At 39.6% G+C, this 25,643-nt stretch overlaps 1 protein-coding gene across 4 annotated transcripts in view; it reads right to left on the minus strand.

Annotated features, from left to right (window-relative positions):
• The window catches only part of erbin (erbb2 interacting protein), a 55,043-nt gene that overhangs the window by 8,582 nt on the left and 20,818 nt on the right, over positions 1–25,643 (minus strand). For 3 of the 4 annotated variants that reach the window (XM_041969833.1, XM_041969832.1, XM_041969835.1), the window contains 19 exons: positions 25,423–25,617; positions 24,587–24,704; positions 22,282–22,360; positions 22,060–22,149; positions 19,119–19,175; positions 15,106–15,169; positions 14,851–14,925; positions 14,064–14,208; positions 12,074–12,146; positions 9,879–10,008; positions 9,658–9,773; positions 9,010–9,079; positions 7,300–7,399; positions 5,790–5,911; positions 2,998–3,159; positions 2,711–2,887; positions 2,492–2,609; positions 2,220–2,403; positions 644–2,135 (listed from right to left, as the gene is read on the minus strand). In XM_041969833.1, coding sequence (XP_041825767.1) covers positions 644–2,135; positions 2,220–2,403; positions 2,492–2,609; positions 2,711–2,887; positions 2,998–3,159; positions 5,790–5,911; positions 7,300–7,399; positions 9,010–9,079; positions 9,658–9,773; positions 9,879–10,008; positions 12,074–12,146; positions 14,064–14,208; positions 14,851–14,925; positions 15,106–15,169; positions 19,119–19,175; positions 22,060–22,149; positions 22,282–22,360; positions 24,587–24,704; positions 25,423–25,608 — 3,558 coding nt within the window. In that variant the 5' untranslated portion in view covers positions 25,609–25,617. The remainder of the gene's footprint in view (positions 1–643; positions 2,136–2,219; positions 2,404–2,491; positions 2,610–2,710; positions 2,888–2,997; positions 3,160–5,789; positions 5,912–7,299; positions 7,400–9,009; positions 9,080–9,657; positions 9,774–9,878; positions 10,009–12,073; positions 12,147–14,063; positions 14,209–14,850; positions 14,926–15,105; positions 15,170–19,118; positions 19,176–22,059; positions 22,150–22,281; positions 22,361–24,586; positions 24,705–25,422; positions 25,618–25,643) is intronic. The other variant, XM_041969834.1, reaches the window with a different exon arrangement.

Genomic DNA, 25,643 nt, shown 5'->3' on the forward strand with positions numbered 1-25,643 from the left:
AGTTGACCTTGAAATAACACAACTCATGTACACTGCAATTCATCAAGAAGTACCACAGTATCCAGGGGTTGTTTCAGGTGAGGGAAACCAAATATGGTTTACGAGGATTATGCATGTTAAAAAAAAACAAAAAAACCCCAAACAAACAAATAAAAAAAACCCTGTATAAACAAACACAAAGCTTCACAGTCCTACAATCCAGGGAGTTACTTTATGGAACAACTGGAGCAATGAAATGAAATTATATAAAACAATAAATAATATATTAAACAAATACAGGGTGGCACCATGATGTAGTTTCCCATTTGTCCTGCCTTTGTTTTGTTATTGGAGGAACATAAAAGTTCCATTAAGTTACTGCAGGTATAAATATCTTGACATACTCTTGTGCGATACATTAAATATTAATTTTTAACAACACACTTTTAATATACAAACATAGAAATAGTTAAAAGGGGTAAGCCTTAAAAAGCACAAGGATTTAAACAAATTATCTTGTCTTTTCTTGGTGATACGAGTGAAACTTCTCTTTTATTTATTGCAATCTCCTCTGCCCACTTATTTATTTTTTTATGTTTAAAAAAATAAACTTAACCTGAACAACCAAAGGCATTGAAACGTTTTTGGGACGTGCATTCATTACCTTTTCCATTTTCTTGGCCTCAATGTGTCTCATCACGTGGTCTCTCCAGTCTGCCGGCACCCTCCCTGCTCCCGCTCCTCCTGACAGCTGTGCTGGTCCTTCCAGTAACGAGTGTTCAGACTTCACTCTGGTGTTGGGCCGCTTGCTTGGGCTGCTGTGCTGGTAGTTGAAATCGCTCACAGACATGGTCCTCTCTGGAAGCTCGTGGGGCTGAGGCCTGGCGCAGAGAGGCCTGGAAGCTACGGGCGCATCGATGCTGTAAGTGCGTGCTGACAGGGGCCTCTGCATGGCCTGGCTCATTGCCAGTGGCCCTCTTGCAAGGGTGTGAATGTCCCTGTATGTCATATAGTCCCCATCGTGCACCTGCACGCGCCTTGGTTCGCCCATGGAAGCTGTGGAGGAGGTGCTGCTTTGCCTCTGCAGAGTGCTGCTTCTAGAATGGCCACCAGTAGAATGAGACTTGGCCCAGTCTCCTTTGGAAGCAATGGGAAGCCCCCTCTGCTGGGGCTGTAGAGGGTAGGGAGGGGCCTGATTGCGGTTTGAATAATTTGTGTTGGCTAGTGAGTGTGGAGGAGGGGGGAGGTAGCTTTGGTGCTCTGAAGGCCTCTGGGCCCACATCCCCTCTTTAGGCATGGCACTGCTTGTGTACTGGATATTATACTGAGGGGAAGAAATTCCCATGCTCGTGCTGGAGGAGACTGGATATCTGCTGGTGCTGGCAGGAGGCTTAGAGGAGGACAGAAGGTCTGAGGAAGATGTAGAGAAGCCGGGGTAGACCAGGAGAGTCTGGTCATTGAGTAACTGACCAGCAGACTTGCTCCGGACTATGTTCTGGCTCTGAGTACCTGGCCCCGGGCCGGCTCCTGCCATTCTAGTCATTGCTACAGAGTCACATGACTCGTCATCCCCATCAAAGGCGTATAGCTTCATGCCACCTGTTTCCATGTTGCTAATGCTTTGAGATTTAATCACCTGTGGCGGATGGCACCTTTTCTCTGGAGACAGCTCCTCCGTGCTGCGAGACAAAGACATGTCACTGCTGGCAGTCACGCCTGTCGAGGCCACATGCACGCCAGACGCCTCTACTCTCATCGCTTGGCTTTTGTTGCCCAGACTATTGATGCAGTCGCTTCCCTGTTGATTTCCATTCTGCAAATGATCCACATTGTCATTGCCAAAACCCTGCTGGGTATTTAAATCCTCTTGAGCAACTGAACCGTTCTTTGCTTTGTCCGCTTCATCCGGCTGGACCATGTTGTAAGTTGGCAGCTTGGTCATGTTCATATTGATCTGGTCCCACTTGATGTATGCATCTCCCACGCCGTTGTTTATTCCCTTCTCAATGAAGGCCAGTCTGGCTTCCATTGACAGGTCATACTCTGGCGGCATCTGCTGAGATTTTAAAAGGGCCTGAAGAGACGTTTCAGAGCCATTTCCATTATGAAGGAGAGGGTTTGTGTCTTTGGGCTGGTTCATATTCTCATCTTCTTGCCTAAAACAAGGACATTTATTGGCATTTGTTGTATAAACATCCCTCTTTCCAGTCTACTTTAACAGGTTAATGAATGATACTAACCGGCTTTTTGGTAGGAAAGGCATCTTCGCCTCCCTCTCAGGCGTGCACAGAGAGTTGTCCTGACTGCTGTCTGTGGTCAGGGACACAGAGTCAGACATGCGTGATGGTGATGAGCAGTTACTGTTGTTCTGGTTGCTGTTGGCAACTGTATCATCCAGCAAAGAGTCGGCATCTTTCCCATCATCTGTCAAGCAGAAATATGACTGATCAAGATGCTTCGGTTTGTATTTCCACTTAAAATCCTGTTTACAATCACTTAAATGTGAGGTTACCTTTTTTATCCTTACTTAAAGTCACTACTTTAGGCTGGTTGATGGAAATCTCAATCAGAGGCGGCCTCATCTCTGCAATTTTCATCTCCTCTTCTTCATCTGATAGCTCCTCAGAATCCTGAAGACAAAGAAATGCTTTTCTAAAAGCTTTACTTTTCATTCAAACTTCATAGTTTTGTCATTGCATTAAGGACTTGTTACTTTGTATGTCTGGCAAACCTCTAGCGTGTCTTCATGGTTCATCATAGAGCCCTCTGAAGACTTTAGAGGAATCTTCAGGGAATTGAGAGACTCAGAAGTCTCCTGTGATTCAGTTAAAGGAGGATTCTGGGTGTCGGAAGATAACAGGGGCTCAACGTCTGATGCTACACCATTGGGACAGGGAGCTTCTATCACCTGCATGAAAACACGTTCACAGTTGTAAATGAAACATTTTTTTTTTTTACATGCACGCAAATGTAGGTGACAGCTGTTGAAATGTAGATGTTTCTTTAGCTGAGGCTGACCTTAACTCCCACGTTCTGCAAGCCAACATGGTTCCTCTCTACTGGTTTGGACTCGTCACTTGACTCATCCTCCTTCAGCCTGTGAGCTACCGACTGGGCCGTCTTTACCATGTTCTTTAGCTCGTCTGGGTATGGTGTAGGGTAACGCTTCAGGTTTCCCTCCTAGAAAAGAACAAATACACACAGACTAACGTTAGAGTGGTAAATAAACAATGTTCCAGCCTCTTAATTGTTAGGATTTGCTGTCAATCTTCTGCTTCCTGAGGAAGCTTAGAAAGTCCCCGAAGTGTCCTGAATAACTATCAGGTGTGTTAACTGTCCATTCTGCATCTACAACATCGGCAAGAAAGTTGGAGCAGCTGACCTCGTCTTTGGTAACAAATTGCAGGCTTAGAGGACATCTTTCTCACACAAAATCCCAGCAGAATACACAGTTAACAGACAGCATTCAGTCCAACGAGCAGGCTGAAGAACCGTTTCTACCTGCAGGTTATCTGGTCTTAAATCAATCATTCATTTGATTTACAAGAATTTCTCTTAATGAAAAAGAAAAAAGAATAAAATTATGTAATATAACTTTTTTAAAGCAAGTCACAGAGATAGTTTTCAGCCCTGTATCCATGTTGACTAAAGCTTGTTGCATACTCTACGAAAAGCGGCAACTTTGATCTTGTTCTCGAGGCCGCAAGAACAAGAAAAAGGTTCATATCGGTCTGGTCTTTTCATACCTTATGAGAAACTTCGTCTGCAATGGGGATAACTGGAAGGGGAGAGGTGTCTGTGTTTATGTGCAAAGAACAGCTGACCGGGTTATGTCGTATTTAACGAGAAACTTCATCTGTGGTAAGGCGGGGTTGTGCACGCGGCGGTGTCCGTGCCTTTGAATCCTGCGTGCTGTATACATTTACGTACTTCCTCACCACCTCGATCAGCTTTTCATTAAAACTATCCATTCATCCTCGCAACAGAGGAAAAGCGGAAGGCACAACTTTCGGCTTCATTCATTTTCGCATTAACTATGCCCATCTAAAATGTCCGACCAATCACACAATACTTCTCGAAGCCACACGAGAGGAAAGTTCTGTTCGGCTGATGTGCCGAGAACAAGCCACAAGATGTCCCAATTCAAGTTCACAAGAACAAAATGACGTCATTTTGTTCTCGTGGCCTCAAGAACAAGAAAAAAGTTCTCGCTTCTCGCGGAGTACGTAACTGACTTAAGAGTCTGAGCTCTGTTGTATTCCTTTAGTACTCAGCTGTGATGACTTCATGAGTTTCTGCACTAATAAAATGGATTCTGTTGGGGAGAAACTCCACCACATTCTTTATAATATCGATGATTTTTCATCTACAGCAGATTTATAAACGTCTGTAGAGAGAGAGAGAGAGAGAGAGAGAGAGAGAGAGAGAGAGAGAGAGAGAGAGGATATGTAGCTCTGGCTTTTAAGATAGCTGTAATTAAACCTGTATTTAAAGCTTATAGATCTAATGTTAAATCAGACGGAGTCTGTAAAGGGCCTTGAGATAACTTTGTTGTGAACTGGCTCAGCACTAAATAAACCTGAATTAAATTATACTGGCCTGGTTTTGACCAAAACCAGTCTCTACTTTTAGCCCTGGGGACTTGTTTTAAACAAATAAATGCTTCAGACTGGTTGGTTGTGTTTCCTCTGCGGTCGAGAGTACAGAGAGGACTTGGTAAGGTAGTCTGCTGACTCACTGCAGGACATCTGCGTTAGGAGTGAGTCTGAGCTGCACACTGAACAGGGAAGCCACAGTAACGAGGAGGAAGTACACTTTAGATATAGTATTTTCTCTTAAAGATGTGCTTTATTTCTGCTCAACGGCAGTGACACAATCATAAACTGTTGATTTGCATAATTCATTCTCTGGCCTTCTTAGACAATGCAGCATCTCTAAAACACTTACAGATGTTTGACAGACGCGTGCTAACTTAGAATTACTTCAAGATTAAATAAAAATGCTGGATCAGTCTATAATATTCTGAACTGGCTTCACCCTGAAAATACCAGGGACTCTCTGAAGTACCACCTCCCAGCAAATGGCATTGAGGAGGGTGAAATATCTCTGAAGTACTTTTTATTTTACCCATGGGTCCATGCAGTCAAAATGCATGTGGTCAGGGAAATAACCCTCTAAAAGTCCCTATTCCCCCAGGAGAGTTCCTGCAGTTGAAACACACACACACGTCTCATTTTACATCTTTCTGCATATTTTTTTAAAATATGCTGCAACTGCTCATATTTCGGTGTTTGTAGTTGGGATCTGTATCTTGCCTCATGTCAACGTGGCATATTCAGAATCTTTTAACATTAATAAACAGCATTTCCTAATCTTATCTCCATCTCTCCTCCCATTTTAACCTTTTCTTACCTTTCAGTTAGAAATTCAGCTTTGTTTATTCATAGTTTTTTGTTTGTACAGCTGAGTACGTGATCGTCAAAGAAACTTTTGTGGACATGACAAATAAACTTTGAATTATTATGCTGTTTGTTTGGAACAACCCAGGCTGAAACACATGCTGAAAATGTTTATAAAAACAAACAGCAGCAGAAATAAACTCGTGCTTACAGTCATTTTTCAAACCAGATACCTTTTTGTAATATTTATTCTGAGAAATGTGATGTGAGGGGGTGCCTTGTACAGCAGAGAGAAGCTTTGTTGATGAAAATAATAACAATGCTCTTACAGTTGTGGTAAAAATCACGTCACCATTGTTGTTATCCCCCTTTCCCCAGTTATGTACACAGTAATGAATGTGTGCCACTAACCCTCAGGGGTGTTTCTCTCTCATCCTTGTCCTCGTCACACTCAAAGGCCACCTGAGCCCGCTGCTTACGTTGCTCCTCCCAGAGCGCCGGGTTGAAGCTTTCAGAATCAGAGTTGGGAATATCTAAAATGAAACAGAGACCAAAAAGTGGATTATTTTTCAGTTTTTTGTCCTTTAAAAGGTTTTTCAGTCACCATTGCTGTTTGGCTGACGCATGCCCGACTTCGACCACAAGATGGAGCCACACAGACAGCACGAGGGCAACTGAAGGCACTGCACTTGAAAAAAATGAAACCCTTAAATGACTTGGAAATGTCTTTGCAGTAAATGTCTTTATTACAACATTAAAACAAACTAAAGAGGTCAGTGTTTCAGCTTTATACTGCAGTTAGTGTGAAGATCTGACATGTTTATGACTCCGTTATAAAAAGTTTGTTGTTAAGAAACAAAGCAATAACATTCAACTCTTACATGTAGCCAAGAGGAAAACAAAGTGGATGGGATGACCCTGCTTTTATGAAATTCTGCTAAATTATCTTGGTTTGTCTAACCGGTTTGTCTTAAATTCTCAATAGTTTTACAATGTGCACACTGGCTGTTATCTGACTCTTGAGCAGACAGAAATGTGAAAGATGTCTTTCCAGTTTTAGAATCGTCAGTGTGGTTTCCTGTGTTAAAAAGCTCCTCACCTTCGACTTAGCAATACTTCAGTGACTCATGTTTACAAAGCAACTACAACCGAGATAATCAGAGATAAATTTGATTCTCAGCTGAGAATAATCCTCCAGTTCAACTTAATGCATCATGCCAGAGAGTGTGAAAGCATGCTGGATAATATGAGTCACCTTGTATGTACACACCATATCAAAACAAGTTGTAAAATATTACAATTATGTTTGGGTCATGATTCATTCCATCTTCCCAGGAATCCCGCCAAAACGCCTCCCAGTGAAATGGTATAAAACACATGGTTCACATACAGACAATGGAGAACAAGACTTTTATGGGTAAGTTGTTAAAACAAACCACAGACATACTCCTACAAATCAAGCTGTTAGCACATGACCATTTTAGTGGGTCAAGCTTGTAGATCCTGAACCCCTAATTACGCCCAAGCTAAGCCGCATCAGGGTCAGTGCCAGTCGTCTGGTGTAACGGAAACCCAAACCAAACAGGCAGATGCTTTACAACAAGACGGTGGCTTGGGTTTCCTTTGCAGCCTCAGGTAACCAGCGTCTTATTAAATATGCAGTTTGGGATCCTTGTAGGTCACCTATACGACTGTGATAACAAACTTAAAAATCGTCACGGCAGTACTTCAGAATGGAACATCAGAATTTATTTACCTTTCACCTGAAACTTAGATTTAAAGCAAATTTTAAGTTTCATCAGTTGTACAAGGCATATAAATGTATCCTTCATGTCCCTACTGCAGAGAAGTTGTTGGTAGAACCTGCTCAAATCATTTATAGTGTTGATGGTCAGCGAGCTGAAGCGTAAAAAGTACTCACAGTCCTCGGTTCTGGTTTGCTGGGGGAACATGTAGTTGGTCAGCACTGTTTTGTGCGTCTCTCGGTCCTCCTCTTTCTGGAGAGGGATCAGGGGCTTTGACTGTGGAAACAGAAAGTGGGATTGAGTGCCGATCGAGGCGAACTGGATAAGCTGAGGTATTGACATGATGTACTTTTATTCTGATTCTGTTCGATCAGATCATAAGTGCTCCATGTAAATGCAGCAAATTGACAGGAAAAACTACAAGAAAAACTCTTCTTTTTGTTGTTTTTGATTAAACATCAAGAAACAAAATCAAGACTAAATGAACTTATCAGCATCTGTCTGTCCTTCTCTATTGATGATGGGTAAATATCCTTACACAACCATTGAGAAGTACATAAGCATAAAACTTTATTTCATAAGTACTAGTTTCCTGGTTCCGGTACAGTGCAGTGGGTAGGACACACACACAGATGACCATTGGGGGTTTCACCATCAGCCTTACAAGCATATAAATCATGACTTGGCATTAAGCAATTCTCCATCACTGTTTGCAGCCATTTTTTACCATCTTCAGATTTAACTGCTTAGCGTTCTCTTTTCATCTTGCAGCTACATTTTAAGCAGTTTCTTCACCTTATCTATATTTCTAGGACAATTCTTTAGACATCTGCATGTCTTTCCTGTCATCTGCTTCTCATTGAAGCTACTCTCAGGACCACCAGTGTCCTGTAGGGGCTGTCACCACTGTTGCACCTGTCTGTCTAACTGTGTTCATGTGCCAACATGCCTCTTGGCCTGCCTCTCTGTACAGGCTCCTGAATTAAAGGAGGATGACTGTGGGGAGCCTGGTAAAGAACAGAAAAAAAATCTTCTCAGTTTAATCACTGACTTGAGGCAAGGACAGCAGAGATGAGAGCGTCATGGCTGATTCTGCACAGCAGCTTTTCTGCAGCATTCAGAAGCAGCTGCAACTTCCCAGGGACAATTTGTCAAGGCAGTTTAACAGAGCCTTGGAATAGTCCAGCCAGGAGAAAAACGCATGAATAATTGATTTTATAACCTTGTCAGAGTCTGACTGTAATTTGGAAATATTTATAAGTTGGGCAAAGCAGACATTGAAGCTGTATAGTCCCACAGAGTCTTCTCCAATATTACTACACTTGTACATTCCTGAACTCTTCAGCCTGGCTTGATATAAGTAGTTTTAAGGCACAAAAAGTCACACTATTATGCAAAAACAGGGGAAAAGTATGTACTTAAAGCACCTCAACTTGCATGCTATCCTTGATCTGATTTTCCTCCAGCTGGGCTGCTGCTTTATCACAGAAACTGGATCCACATTAATCAGATGTACACATACCAGTTTAAGATTTCTGTTGGGATCACCACTTCGTTTTCCTTAAATAGTTAAGATAAGGATATCATATTCTGACATTCATTGGACTCCATCCACACTTTAAAGACAAACAGGATTAGGTTTAGGTATCACTAAAGCTGACCTGCATTAACATTTGGCATGTTAAGATCAAATGTCCTGGAAGTGGTTTACTGCATTTTGAATGTGTTTTCCTGTGAGCCGCTTGGCCTCGCTTCTTCATTTACTACTGAATTTCTACTTTGTGTCACCTACCCTGCAGCTAATGCGGCGACCATCTGACAGCGTTAAACCAAGCCGAACCTTCTGTGCACCCCAGATAATTTACGCATGATGTTTGTGGTCTTACCTGGTTTTCAGACAGCCACATTGCAGTCAGTTCGTTCAGTTGCGTGAAACTGTAGGGAAGATTTTTTAACCTGCAGAACAACAAAAACAAGACAGATGGTAATCTTGTTCCAAAAAAGGCTTTCAAAAGCACAGTGAGAGATATATCTAATCTATTATGGGCCACTATTAAGTTGGTCTCTTACCTATTTTCATTTATCTTTACAATAAAACAATGATGGGGCTGTAACCAGGAAATCCAGGCCTGAGCTTCTTAAAACAAGTCATTGTGAGACTGTAATTAGCACACTACATTTCAGACTCTGCATGTGCTTTTTCTCCCATTGATTTAGAGTCTTGTATCTACTGCAAGGCTCTTAGAATATTGATGAAAAAGCCACTTTTAAAGTTATCAGTGCTAAAAGTATAGATTGTTTCTTGGGTTTTTATCTAATCTGCTGATTAGCTGTTTGATAAATCGATTGCTTGTTCTATAAAACTGTAAAAATGTCTTAAATTATCCTAAACAATATTGGAATATTTTCCGTTATCTAGTTTGGTTTGATTAAAAATATGAATCTTAAAAAAACATAAATTAGTAAATTAATAATTAAATAATTAATTTGGGTTCTTCAACCTTAAACTTGTTATAAATCAACACTAGACTCACTTGTTGTTGCTTAGATTGATGACTTTGAGCTTCTGCATCTCACCCATCTCCTCAGGCAAAGACTCCAGCTTGTTGGAATGTAGAAACAGAACAGTTGCATTCTTCCAGTTGCCCATCTGTGAGGAGGAACAAATCAAGGACTCGTGAGCCTTGAGTCAGCAGCGTTTGCTGCTGTAGACGAGCAGACTGGCAAATATTTCTGTACTGAAGTCCATGCTCACCTCTGGGGGAAGCTGGGTAAGGAAGTTGTGATCTGCAGCAAAGGTGCGAATGCAGACACACTGACCGATGGAGGAGGGCAAAGCTTCGATCTCATTGAAACTGCAGTCCAGTTCATCTATAGATGTCAGCCTAACATGCAGTGAAACAGAGGGATTTAAATCATGACCATCAGTCACACTAGTTCATATCTGAACATGGTTAAAACATGTTACCTAAGATCTACTAGTCTATCAAACAGATGTTTTTTTTGCCACTTCAAATACAAAAAGGGAATAACTATAGCCTTCTTCTTGGAGAGATCACCTGATTCATACAGATCTAAACAAATTTACATAACTGGCAAAAAATGACTAAATCCCTGGGTCCCAAACTTTTTTCCCTAGAAACTGCTCAGACTTCCCTGCTGTCCCTCCACAAGCATGTGCACAACAAAACAGCATCTCTAACAACTTTAAAGACACCAAATATTAACAAATCTTTCCTGAAATACCTAAAGGTCAGAAGATGTGCTTTCTGTAAACCTGGTGGTCAGGATTATAAAGTCAGGTAAGATGATGATGAATTTAATTAAAAAAAAAATATATGGAGAAAACCTTAAAATATCTTTCTGTACAAACTTAATTTCCAAGATACATCAGTTACTGTTACACATTTTTCCATCAAACAAAGTTACACAAATAAAAATTGGGAGATGCCAAATAACCTACTGCAATGGTCCAAACACTGTATAGTGGCTACCCATTTAACTCAGGTCACTCTCATATTTCATGCAACTCTGTAAACAACTTTTGTAAATAAATAATAAATAAATATATAAAACCACAACTACACAACAGCTCTTCCCCACTTTAGACATGTTTTTGAGCTGGTTAAATGATTCAGGGTGTTTGAGACTGCACATTTTGTCACTTAATGGGTCGTAACAAGGAACAACCAGAGTACATGACATCAGCAAGAAACTCCTCTGATGACGATGTGTCAACATCAGTGAAACAGGACCTAATTTTCAACCAGAGTATTAACATGTCGAATAAATCTGTTTGCAAACCAATGCAGAGTAAATCAGTACATATAATGAGGTCATGAACCTCCAATTGGGAACCACTGGACTAAATAACGCCTCAACCCTTTCCATAAGATCAGCTTTGACCCAGACTTAGTGATGGTACCACACTTAAGCAATGACATCATAGAAGATGTTTCCTATAAACATTAAAAAGAGCACAAAGTGACACAAAATTAGGTAAGAGGTTTCAGCTGAATACAAAATACAAATGATGGAGCTAGTCTCTTCTTACTGGATAAAATTGATTAATTATCTTTTGTCACAAATGATTCGATTTACCTTTTTTGTGTGTTTTTGTTGGCGCTGTTCTGTTTTATGATTTTGAGAAAAAAAAAAAATATATATATATATATATACACAAAATACAAATGAACCCATGTGAATGCAAAGGAAGTTTGATGGCAAAACAAAACTCCTGATTTGACTCCCTCCAGTGAAAAAACAAGCAGTGCACAGACTAAAGTATAAATAAAAAAATGAGCTTGCTTTAGCGAAACAATCCAGGCATGGGATTAAACTAAACCATAGGCTTTGTCACATAATCTGTGTTAAAGTACACAAGGAGACATATTCTGACATAAGGGATAACTAATGGTGTTTGGAAACAATAAATGAAAAACAAGCAGCTGCATTTGTCAGTTAATGTAGATATGTCTCTCTCCCAGATGCAGGACACAAATGAACTAAAAAAAAAAAACAGATGGATTAAATGGAGCTTAATCTTTGTGCTAGACCACAGAGATTCAAAGTAGATAGAGGGGTTGGCATGTGGGCCTGGCTTACTTACTGGGGCAGCTGTTGGCTGTTGGATTTACCTGTCTGCTGAGAAAAAAGGTGTGGCTGTTTTTGTCTATCAGTGCTGCATCTGGGGATCATCTGGTAAAAGATTACCACCACCCTCTCTACAATATTGTGAGCGATTTCCATAAAACCCTGACATTCAGTTATTTTATCCAGTCTTCAAAATCCATGAACACAAAGTCACTTAATAGAATCATTATGTTCAGTGGAAATATCAGATTTATCCAGACATTTTATCTGATCAGCAGATAGATAAAAACAGCCCAATAATCCACTGATCTCAGGATTTATTCTGATTATTTCAAAGCTACTGAAATGAACACTCACCCTCCAATTGAGTCTGGCAAATATATCAGCTGGTTTTCATCCACTTTTAGTGCTGTCAGCTTCTTCAAGGAGCCTGAAGACAAGAAAACACAGCGATTAGATAAGAAAGACAAATACAGCAGCACAAAGCTTCTATTGATTATCATTTGTTGTTGCACCAACCAGAGGAATATCCACAAGAGCAGTTAATTAGATTCATTACTACTGACATCAATACAGTAATACGTTCAGTAATAGCCTGATCATTAGACACTGACAGCAGTGCGCATGAACTAAGCTGATTCTGTTACCCTTGTCTTTACTTAAACTTAAAAAAATCAGTCTGAAATTCAACATTTGATACTAATTTAGTCCAGTTTTTATTTACTGGTGACCAAAGTCTATTTGTTTATTGGTGTAAGTCCATTTATGTAATTTAGCTTTAGAAACTAAAGGTCTTGAAAAAGCAGGAATTTTTCTGATTCAGTTCTGACATGAAGAGACTTTCAGCCACATTACTGATCAAATACACATAATCCTGACAAATACTTGCTGATTTAAGGATTGTCCCAAAATACCCAGCTAAAGAATTTCCCATTTAGATTTTCAGATCAACCAAGATGATTAGATTTGTCTGTGTTTCTTGTTAATAACTGTTCATTTTATTATTCATTCATTTTCTGAACTGCTTAGTAAATTAAGGGTCGCGGGTAAGCTGGAGCCTATCCCAGCATTAACAGATGAGAGGCAGGGTACACCCTGGACAGGTCACCAGTCCACCGCAGGTCACCAGTCCAACACAAACAACCATTCACACACACACACACACTCTCTCCTAGGGAGAATTTAGAGTCATCAATTAGCCTAACATGCATGTCTTTGGACGGTGTAAAGGGAGAGAACCCACGCATACACAGAAAGGCCACCACTTTCAATGTTCAAACCTCCCCCCAGCCGAGATTCGAACCGGCGACCTTCTTGCTGTGAGGCTGCGGTGCTAACCACCACACCCCCGTGCAGCCATTAATTTTATTAGCCACGTGTATTGTTGTAGGGCGCTATGAAATCTGTTTTAATTGTTTTTCCCAAATTCTGTATTTTCCCAATTTTTTCCCCCTAAATTTTGTGTTTTCATAAAGAGGGGCAGCTAATGGCTTTAGTTGGGATTCAAACCTGGGATGCTGCGTAGAGGAGCTGTAGCCTTTGTACATGAGCTGCAAGCAATGGGTGTTTTTAACTCTCACATAGCTTCTGTTGTTTATTTGGTTCAGGAACCGTGATAACTTGTAAACTGGTGGGGTTAACAGATCAAGCTAAAATGATGGTGAGAAACATCAGCGACAGATGACCCTGGATGTCTTTCTGCTGGGGTGCAAACAAGTCATTCCCCCAATCACAGCCTCAAAACCAGGGATCACCAAGTCTGGTTCTCGAGGGCCGGTGTCCTGCAGGTGTTGAATGTTCACTGCAGAAAAGCACCGGACTGAAATGACCGGGTCATTAACAGACTTGTTGACAGCAAACTGCAATGTGTTGCAGTAGGGAAACATCCAATACCTGCAGGACAGCAGACCTCGAGGACCAGAACTGGTGATCCCTGCTCTAAACCATCGGACATGACCCTGAACCACCAGACCGACCCTGGACATGTAGGAACCCGACAGCGTACCACTACACTTAGTCCTGCCAGATGCCTTCAACAACGACCAATGCAGCATCTGGGATGTAGCAGCAGAGCGGCAGGCAGATGTTTGTTACCCGATAACTAAAGTTTACATTTATAACTACAGATCATTTTTCCATAAAACTCTACAAGAAAGCAATTTAAAACTTTCTGTTATCAAAATGTGTTTTTAACTACACCATTTTCACCCATCTTGATAAAGGACCTGGGAATTTAAAACAAACTGGCAGCAGCTGAAAGCAAGCAGCGAGGTGTTTTTTTATAAGATTTTCATCAAATAACACGTTTTTTGTGTGTGTGTGTGTGTGTGTGAGCTGTAATCTTCACCGATCGAGCCAGGTAGCTGCGTAAGGGAATTGTTGGAAAGCAGGAAGTCCTGAAGACTCTCACAGCCGCAGATTTGTTCATCTACCATTTCTAAGTTGTTCTTTGATACATCCAGATAGACCAGTTGTTTCAGCATCCCCAGCATCTGGACAGGAAAAAAAAGAAGACAACAAAATAAAAATTTACAACAAGATTTTGTAGATTTGCACTTAAAGGAACAGAAAACAATTAAAACTGAGATAACTTCGGTACAAGCATCTCAGCCAGATGATATCCTAAAGTAGGTTACAATTGTGCACATTTGGAAGCTGCAAGCCCACCATTCATACGAAAGAAAGCAATTAAAGCCACTAGTTTGGTTTTATATGCATGACAGACTTTGATGCTAATAAAAAGCCGGTCTGTGATTACAGCTGATGCTGCTGAAATACTGGCAGCAGAACTAATGCTTTGACCCAGTTACAGCAAGCAGGTCATTTGGACAGAAAAAGAATCTCACGTAATAAATTCTGACTATCAATACACCACTGTAAATGAATCATGTTTAAGGGACGCCATTAACCCAGAGTTGCAGGATTTTTAGGTTTCTTTTTAAGAAACTTGCAAAGCAAAAAGTCTGCAATCATTTTTAAACTGAAGCTGCTTTTCAGAGGGCTAAAAAGTCTGATGTAAACTGACTGCAGTTCAGTGTGATGAAGATTCAAGCAGACATTTTTTGAGAAATAATTTCAATATGATGTTTTTGAACACAACAGTCCCTCACAGTAGAAACTACTGTTAATTTTACCCCAGGTAAGAACGTCAGTCTGTTCCCATCCATCCACAGCTCCTTGATTCCAGTCAGGTGCTCCAACACTTCAGGCTAAAGATGCAGAGATTGTGATAAATTAATGTCATCAAAACCAGTGAAAAGAAATGTGAAGGCTGCTTGTGTGAGTACAAAAACAAATGTCTTTTTAAAACATTTAGGAAAAGAAAAGCAAACACATTAGGGAAGGAGTGAGCAAGCACACCGGGCACTGACAGGCTGACGGATACTCACCACTTCAGCGAACTCATTACTCCCCAGGTCCAGCCTTTCCAGCTGTGTGAGCTTCTGCATGCTTCTGTTAACACACAAACAATAACACACTGAAATCAAACAACAAAATTAGGTGGAATAACATAAAAAGTTGGTCTTCAACGCTGCATGGTGGAAACTGACAAGTCAAGAGCAGCTAATGACCTGCAGCCCTGACAGCTGAGACTCAAACCAATGTGGATCATGAGTTTTCAAAAAGAAACTTTAGGGAAATTTGTCAGTTTTTGGATGGGATAAATGCTCTCCCTTTGCTCCTGCCATTGACTAAATTTATGTGGAAATAAATATCTTTTAAAACCCAGGCGTGACAGAATTATGCTTTAAATAATGGAAAGTGTGACGTATGCTCGCCCTAAGCCTTGCTCCAGAATTTTCTCTACACATTCAGGTCATAGGCTCATATTTCCCGCTGCCCTGAAAACAAGCAGATAAAAACCAGGACAATTCAGCTGCTTACAGTTTTCGCTTTACGTTTCGGATCATTACAAACACAAAACCAGACACTCTTGAAAGGGTTCATTTTACATTCTGTGTAGCGGTGAGGATAAGTCCTTGTTTAAATTCCTCTGACAGGACACCTCTGATGGTATTTAACCCTGAGCAACAGCGTCAAATGTTGCCATAACAAAACACAAATCTCTTCTTTAATAGATTATGCAAACTCACAAAAAACAGCAATCTGAAAAGAAGTGAGGGAAAGCTCAGCAGTGTGCGGTGCTGGGGTTCTTTTCACTGCTTCGCTGCCTACGACTGAAAAACAATCCTTCAGAGGACAGGGGTTGTTAATGTGTTATTCTGGCATATCAAAACTACACATAGCTTTAAAAAGGGGTGTTAAACATATGGTCCAGGGACCAAAACCAGCCTGACAAAGAGTCCAGTCAGGCCCACAGGATGAATTTGGCAAATATGAAAACTGCTTCTTTTTTTTTTTCTTTAAATAATAAAAGTAACTGCAAGTCCAAATTTGTTTATGTGAGATTGCATTTTTTATGTTTTCATGTATTTACAAGGCAGAAGGATAACTTGTTATATCCTTTATATTCTTCTTACTTCAGTCACTTCAGTTTGTACAATGAGCGAGTTCAAGCAGTCAGCATCTGGGATGTAGCGGCAGAGCGGCAGGCAGATGTTTGTTACCCGATAACTAAAGATCACATTTATAACTACAGATCATATTTCCATAAAACTCTACAAGAAAGCAATTTAAAACTTTCTGTTATCAAAATGTGTTTTTAACTACACCATTTTCACCCATCTTGATAAAGGCCCTGGGAATTTAAAACAAAATGGCAGCAGCTGAAAGCAAGCAGCGAGGTGTTTTTATGTCAGAATTTTATGAAATATAACATGTTTTTGTGTGTGTGTGTGTGTGTGTGAGCTGTCAGAATTAAAATAAGATACTTCTTTTATCCCGTAGGCCAAAAAATTCTAAGTGTTAAAGCAGAAAGTAGAAGTAGAAAAAATACTATAATATATACGTTGAAAGAAATATGAATTTACGGTAGACAATAAATAAATAAGTAAGTAAATAAGTACAGTGGTCCCTCGCCATATCTCGGTTTATCTTCTGCGGTGTCGCTGCTTCGTGGATTGTTTTTTGTAAGCAGCACTGCATATTTAAGTATATGTAAATCCTATTTCAACCATTCTATGTCCAAATTTTTCTGTAGGAATCAGCCCACTGTGCTTTGTTTCTTGATTGGACAAAGGACTCTGTCCAGAGTCAGTCTACTTCATGTCCTGCTGTCTTTTTCTGAAAAAGACAGCAACACCTGGCCTTCTGTGAAAAACGACGTTGCAGGCGAGGGTGGGGACGCAGCGCCAGCAGAGAAGCTGTAATATATTTTACGGGGTGAGTAATTATTAAGAAATTCACGTTGTTAAATATATGTAGGTTATTGAGAGTTTACAAAGTGTGTGAGAATGTTGAAAATGTTCATTATAGTTTGGGAAAGGTCTATAAACACTCCGACGAGGGATAATTAGGCCTTAACATGCATTTGAATTGTAAAAAATGAATAAGGTCGTCATTTTGCGGATTTCATTTATTGCGGGGTGTTTTCAGAATGTAACCCCGCAATAAGCGAGGGACCACTGCAAGTAAGTAAGTAAGTATGTAAGTAAATAAATAAATAAATAAATAAATGCACAAAGGCCTAATATATAGAATAACAGATTGAAAAGCAGAAAAAAGCATCTCAGATGGCAGGGATTTGGAAAACATTGCACGGGTAGATGAAAGAATAAACACTGATTTACATTGTCAAAAACAATATTTATAATGTTGCAGTATGTGTGAGCAGAAGTAAGTGTGTCTTTTTACTACACAGGTGCGTAAATGTAGAGGTATGTACCTTTAAAATACCTCCTAACTCTTGAAAAATGACTTAAAATGTGAAATACTTCAGATGTGAAATCAGTTTCAGATACCTGTGCTTAAATGGTTTGTGATTTTATGTTGGGATTTTAAGTCGTAATGAACAACTAAATGATAACATTGTTGAGTTTTCAGGTTATTCATAAAGTTTTCTAAAAAGAAAAATTTATTAATCTTGATAATAAACTTGTTCTTGCTCTAATTTTTAGGGTATTGTTATTATTTTACTGGTTTGGCTAACTTGAGATTACTTGTGGCCCCTGAACTATAATAAGTGTGATACCTCTCTGTTAAAGTTGAACATTTCATGAGTGAAAATCATGTTAAATAAAACTATTTTACACCAAAGTCACAGAAAGAAACTATGACGGTAAAAATATAACGTGATATGATGGACTTTAACAGCAGGAATGAACTTCCTTAAACATAGAGACTGAAAGCAGGAATGGAAAGCAGAGGCCCATCGACCCCACGGTGCCTCTCATAAAGGAGGAATGTCAGATATACAGCACACATTATAAATATGATCTGAACCCTTTCATTCAGGGATTCAGTGTGATATGAAAAACACATGATTTTGAAACATAGCATTGGCCACCTTCTCAAGAACACCACAAACCCTCATCTAAGCTGAAAGAAGTAAAACTGAGCTGTAGCTCATCTGGTTAGTTAGTTCACTGATGGGTGAATAAACCCCATTAAGGTTTCTGACCCTAAGATGTGAGGAACACAGATTCCCTTTTAAAATACAGGAAAACGTTGGGTTTCTGCATGTGCCCGGTGTGTCTGTGCACTGGGAGAAGGGGAGGAGAGAAAGGAGACTGCACTTTCTGTATAGAGGCCCTGAAAAGACCTCTGCTGCACCCCTTTGTACACGCACACATTTGTTTACATCTCTGAAATGCTTGTGCGTTGCTCTGGTAACACTCCTGATCATTAGTCGTTTTCTTTGTCAGGGCTCCAGCCTTTTAACAGGTCTGGCCTCTGTCACATAAACACAGTGAGAAAAAGAAGATCCGCTCTGAGCTGCAGCACCAACTGCGCTGAACTTTGAGCGCTGGCCGGCTTGTCAGTCACTGGAAAAAAAACACAGCGAGCGAGATAACAAAAGGAAACCCAGCCAGAGGGAGGAAGGACTAAAAGGAAAGTCAGAAAGCTCAGTTTTGCTGAGAAAATGGGAAAGGCATGAAATGATACAGGGAGTGAAGCATGAAAGAAAGGGAAAGGAAAAAAAACAAAGAGTAACTTCCGCTAAAAGCACCTGGAGCCTTCTTTAATGTTTGTGGGATGCTGGTAAAATAGCCCTCACCACTGGGAGTGGAAAATTATAAAACCTGTCACAGCAAGCAGCCAAGTAAAAAAAAGGGGGTCTTTATGTAACACAGTGGAATTTAATACTCCAGTCAGAGATGTGGTGATAACAAAAAAAGAGGCAAGATGGAGGACACGGTAGAGATATTGCAGGCTTACAAAAGTAGAGATAAAGATTCTTGACATGCCTCATGACTCCCACTTACACTGTTCTTTTGTTTTGTGATCAAATGAGCCCACAGCCTATCTAATGTCTGGAAAATTTACAGTGAAAACCACCTACTTTGGCAGCATCTTTAACTGGTTCTCCCTCAGCTCCAGGATCTGCAGCTTAGTCAACCTGCAACCAGGAAACAGTCAATAATTACTTTGTGCTTGTTAATTTTTTACCACTCTTTTATTTACATTACAATGTTTTTGTCTGCTGAAAGGTCTGATTCCATTTCCTCTTGTACTGCTGTAGTAATAAAGCATGATGGCCACACAGAATACACAGAGGTGTGTCAGGAGGGGAAACAGGAAGATGGGGTTAACATACATGAGGGGAACTCATGTCACATGTCTTTATGCAATCAGAGGACTCAACACAAACTATTGCTGGTTTGATTATTTTTTAGTCTTTATAAAACTGAAACATGGATCAGAATCATGACAAGAAAATGATAAACATTTTTATTTAATCTGGCTATCCACTGAGAAAAGTATTTAGGTTGAGTAATCTCCCAGTAATAAAGAGCAAACACTATAGATTGTAAGTAAGGGCTTAGTGGTACATAAAAAGCTAGAGATGACCTTCATGTCCAATCACTTCACCACTGTCATTACTATGATGTGACATAAGATGGTTTTATATCTTAATTAATATATTCTTTACATAACACCCTGCTTTTACTGAATGTACAGTGAAAAAGACATCTCTTACTGGTTCTTCTGAACAAAGCAGTATTGTTGTTTTTAATGTTTTGCTGCAGCTCTGATGTGAATTACTCCCAATTCTTTACATAATACTAAAAATGTAATTTCCATCAAAAAAAAAAGAAAAAAAACAATCACAGCCATGTCAGTTTTACAATCTGGTAACAGCATCCTGCTTCATAAAAAGGTAAGCCCTGATGTACCAGTAATGATGTCATAAAATGTAAATACTGATTGTGAATCAGTTGTATCGTCTGTTCAGCAGGCTTGTTTTGTTTACGCCGCTTTTTCCACAGCTACTGTCTTACATGGGGCTTCACAATTTGGCCATTTTCTTTGCAAAATATGCAAGTGCAATAGTTGAGTCACATGACGTGTGATTCTTCAGTGTCAAGTTCTCAAAAACACATTTCAACCTAAGCTTACACAACTAAGTTTGCATGTCTAATCTACGCAAGAGGTCTGTCAGATATAACACAATCTGTTTGGATTTAATAGTATGTGATACACAGAATCTTTAAAAAAAGATAAAATGATTTACAAAACACAGAGTCGTTGCTGGTAAGCAACCATAGTTATGGTGTCACTCATTTTAAAGCTCAGAGATCTGCATTCATTCGCCATCTTTCTTTTTTTTGTCTTTATAGAGTCAGCAGTGAACATATTTGGAGAAAGAAAAGTAGAGCTGGGAATTTTTTCCTTAAAAAAAATAACAGAAAAAAAACTTTCAACGTGGTGGAGCACTCACTACTAAATAGTATAGACTAGCATAACAGAACTCCAACATCTGGATGAGAGGGAACTTTCTCCAATTAGATGAAGACAAAACAAAGATTATTCCATTTGGTAGCAAAGAGAAGAGGGTCAGCATTGGTAAACACCTGGAGACTCGGGCTCTTAAATTCACGACCAAGTTCGTAACCTGGGAGTGTTGATAGACTCAGACCTGACGTTTAGCAGCCGCATCAAAGCTGTCACTAAGAGGCTTTTCAAAAACACAAAAACATCCACGCAATTAAAAGTTATGTCTCCCAAAAAGACCAGGAAAAACTCATCCATGCATTCATCTCCAGTAGGCTGGATTACTGTAATGGTCTTTTAACAGGACTTCCTAAAAAGAGCATTAAGCTTCTGCAGCTCATTCAAAACGCTGCTGCTAGAGTTTTAACCAGGACTAAGAGATCTGAACACATCACAATAGTTTTGAAATCTTTACACTGGCTTCCAGTCAGTCACAGAATAGATTTTAAAACCCTTCTGATTGTTTACAAATCTGGTTTAGGCCCAGAATATGTTCAGAGAATATAAACCTAGCAGAGCTCTTAGATCCAAAGGTCTGGTCAACTAGTCCAGACCAGAGTCCAGACTAAACATGGAGAAGCAGCATTTAGCTGTTATGCTGCAAACGAGTGGTTTAAAACCTTTTTTTTCTATGCACCTATCCATGAAATCTGCAGCAAATCCTTTAACTGATCTAGACTGTTGCTTGCTTTTATACTACCTAAATTGTTTCACTGTTTGTATTTTTCTATGTTCTATTTTGTACAGCACACTGAATTGCTTTTATGTATGAAATACACTATAAAAAACAAATTTACCTTCCCTGTATCTCACTCTGAGACACATACCTAAATATCCAGTCACTTATTTACCTCACACAATGACCTCTTGCATATTCCTCCCCAACAATTTACTCCTTTCTTCTGTCATGTAAGAACATACTCCCTGAACACAAAATGCACTTCTGTATCTGGCAGACGGTGGGAAAAATAAACTAAAATGCAAAAGATAACCCTTCTCTTATACAGCAAATCAAATGAAAAATTGGTTATTAAAGCCCGTGGAAACAACATGGCAGCTCCCACAAGTGAGATGTCAATAAAAAGCTAGAAACATTGGTTATATCTTAAAATCCCCATTTCAAGGATGCCACCATCCATTTTAGGAGTTAAAACATGAAAGAGGAGGCTTCAGTTAAAATCTACATGATGAGGAAACAACATCAGTGAAAATATATTGAGGTTTAACAGTTTTACAGAATTGTCAGGAGTTCTTTTATTGATATTGATTGTCTATATCTATGTTTTTAGGAGAATATCAGTCCATGGAGTACCAGGAGGCTTTACAAGTAATTACATATATAGTGGTCACTCTATCATTAAATGCTCTGCATCAATCCAGTCACTGGAGTTAAGTTTCTAACACTTAAATGTAGGTCACTGTAGAGGTTCAAACCAGAGCCAATGACTGCACGGTTTGTATTTGAGCTGAGGAATTTGCACTGATAAGGAGACAGGAGAACAACTGACCTGCCAAAGCTGGCTGGTAAAAACTCCAGGAAGGCATCGTTCAGGTAGAGCTGCGTCAGACTCAGAAGCTGCGTGAAACCTTCTGGGAGCCTGAAAACACATTAAGTTAGAGCATGAACCACATAATTAACATAAAGCTTCTTAAAAGCTAAAAAAGAATGCTTAAAAATCAACGATATGAAGGCTCAGAGATGATATCATGTGAAGGACTGGCCCACTCACTTTGATATGGGATTAACACTTGCTTCTAAGATAGCTAGGACTTTGCAATTCTTGATGTTTTCTGGAAACTCCTGGATACCTGCGGAGAAATATGACCCAGCAAAAAAAAAACTCACATCAACAAGTCTGAAATACAACAGCTCCCAACCAAAACAACAATATAACATCTACTGACACAGGAGAATAACTCAGAGAGTTCAAAGCCTGAGTTGTGTGCTTAAAAGTACATTTAGAGTGGCTGCACCTTTCATCTCTCAAAAGTCACTGAGTGGAGCACTCACTATGACATAATACCAGAGCAAGAAAGGAAAAAGAAAAAACTGAGCGACAGTCTGCAAGTTCTCACCAAACATCCACAATGTTTAAACTTTAAATGGGACCAATACTCAAAGTTTATTTCCTTTTTTTGTGTATGTCTATGACACTTAGCCTAAAGTGCTTTGTGTAGGAGGATAAGCATCTTCTAAAGTAAACATGGCACATGCAGCTCTGGTTCAAGAAAAAAATCCTTGCTGCCTTTACACTCCTTCCTTGTTCATTTTTAACCTTTTTTAAAAAGATGTTAATGCTAAAATACTAGCTTTTCCACATTCCTCTGCTTGACTAGATGTAGTGCTTATGACCAGTCAAGACTTCAGATAGTTGGATTCCCAACTATCTAGGACAACAAATCCCCAATTCTGTAATTCTTTTGCTGTGCAGCAGCAAATGATGAACAATTTACAAAAAACACTTAAATTTCACATCTTTGACATCTCTTACCACTCATGTTTAAACTACAGCACCTTATATACGCATGCATGTAGGGCTGTCAATAATTCAAAATATTTAATTGCGATTAATCCCATGAATGTCCTGAGCTAACTCCTGATTAATCACATATTAATCACAGATTTTTAGCCATTTATAAAATGTACCATAACAGGGTATTTAATACTTTTTTAATATTCCTATAAGCAGTTATGCACCAGCACTTACAGAATAAGGGACTTTGGGGTTATATTTACCCACTTGAGGTTGAATGACTTTATATACATACACGCATGCACACACACATGCTATCCATCGCTCATACCACTTATGACAGCATCACTTTCATGTAGAAATAAACATGCTATAAACAGAAGTAAATTGTCTGTAGGGCTCTAGCACCATTTACAGCTTCTTTGGTTTATCCAGATCAGCTGTTTGCTTGTAGAATTATCAGGACGTCTCAGTGGGTAGCTATCCATCACGGACTGTCTCTAGAGGTGGAGAAGAGCTCTGAATCAGCTGTGTGCTACACAACTGGTGGTTTTTGAGATGCAGCGTATCAGCGGTAACTCAGTTCACATCGACAGTAGATAAAATGACCATAGTCTTCTCCAGAGAAACATCTTACAGAGCGTTAAAGCTAAACTGTCCCTGTAAGAGATGCATTCTGTGTCCGTTTCTGCTTCAGAACCACAACCTCATCAATGCATCACTTTCTGAAACTATGCAGTGCACGCATTAATCGTGTTTAAAAATAAATATCGCCGTTAAAAGGAATTTGTGTTAAAGTATTAACACACTAAGTTTGAATCCACCTAAAATAAATTTTAACATTAGCTGACCAATTTTCTTCTTACTCTGCCCATTTTTGTTTATGTATTTAGATTCTGTTTTATAGAGCATCGGTGGTTTTACATTGTTTGCTATGTTTATACGTTCATATATATCTTTATGCTTCTGTATTTTCTTTTTCTCCCAGCTGAGGCCTCTTGGCCAGGTCATGTTAGCAAAAGATAATTTAATGTCTAATATTTTACCTGGTAAAAGAAAGGGAAAATAAATAAAACCTCTATGACATGCTGTATGTCATCACAGTTCGGGAGAGCCGACCCAGGCAGAGCCAAGGAGTTCTGCTTTACCCCTGCTACCACACTGCATTATGAAGATGGTATCTAGCAGACTGCAGGTCTGGGCTTGTGCACTCACATCTGGGGTTCTGAGCAATGCCTTGCTGCGATGAAACATTCGGTAAGCCAAACACGATTTGGCATTTTACCTCATAAAATCTTGCTGCAATCTCAATATGTAATCATTTACGCTACTCTTTTACCCCTCCCTTATTCATCTTTTAGTAATAAATAAACAAGGAAAACTAGGACAATTAAACATTTGAACTTCAAAGCTTGGGGTCAGTTTTCAGTTTTTTGTTATTCGATTTTTAAGTTTTGTGAAATTTCTCAAGATGAGATGGGAAAAAAATAAACAACCACCCCCCCCACAAAAAATAAATAAATAACAATAAATAAAATAAAATAAAGGTTATTTTGCTTACTGTTTTTGCTGACATCAAGCTCCCTGAGGTTGATGAGGTTTGCGATCGCTGCTGGCAGCACTGTTAGGTCATTATCTGGCATGCTCAGTCGGTTGAGTAACTGGCAGTTAAACAGTTGCTGATGGAAAGAAAATATCAAAAAACAGAAAGTACATTAAGTTCATTAGCAGTCATTTATAGTTTACCTATCACATACAGCATGGTATTAGATGCTCAAAGGTCCTTTATGTTTAAAAAAGAACAAGGCTTGAAACATTCATACGGCCCAAATGAATGGGCTACAAGCATACGGACGATATTTTTGGGGGTGATAACCTTACATACTGGTCTTGGGTTATGATTGTAAAAATAGTGGTACCACACTATCCCAACAGATCATGATGCGATATCACATGATATACAAGTAACTAACAGGACTGTACTGATTATATTTAGGTGCCTCAAAGTGCCTCAGTTATCTCTGCAAACTGGATTCCACTTTCTCTTTCTTTCTTTCTTCTTTTTAGATTTATCTATTCAATCCATATTATTTTAGGGAGTTTCCACTGCGACTCTATCCTTTTGTTGCTTATAAAAAGTATTTGCTGTTCATTTACTCTATGAGATATAGGGAAATACAAAAGCAAAAAATTCCCTTCAATGAGGATCTGAAACCCCTTAAGATCCTTTATCACGACACAGTATTCCCATTTAACATTGACTAGCCTGTTGGGCTGCTTTTTATTGGTGTCCATTTAGGAAATTTAAATAAAACAACTTGAGCTGTGTCATTCAAGAGGCTTTTTGCAACAAATGAATGGATATAAAGCATCGGTACATCCGTGTGTGCGCCTTACTTTAGGCAGTTCCTCGATCTGGTTGGCATCGAGGTAGAGCTCCTGCAGCGTCTTCTCAAAGCTAAAGATCTCCTTGGGAACAGTTTCCAGGCTGCAGTGGGAGTAGTCCAGTGATGTTACCGTCTCCTCCTCGCCCCGCAAGCAGCGGCACGGCACCAGGCGAACAAACAAACTCCGCTTGGACATCCTCAGGCACTGTAGAGGGGAAAACACAGATAAAG

The sequence above is a fragment of the Melanotaenia boesemani genome, chromosome 19 (assembly GCF_017639745.1).
Source record: "Melanotaenia boesemani isolate fMelBoe1 chromosome 19, fMelBoe1.pri, whole genome shotgun sequence".
Classification (NCBI taxonomy): domain Eukaryota; kingdom Metazoa; phylum Chordata; class Actinopteri; order Atheriniformes; family Melanotaeniidae; genus Melanotaenia; species Melanotaenia boesemani.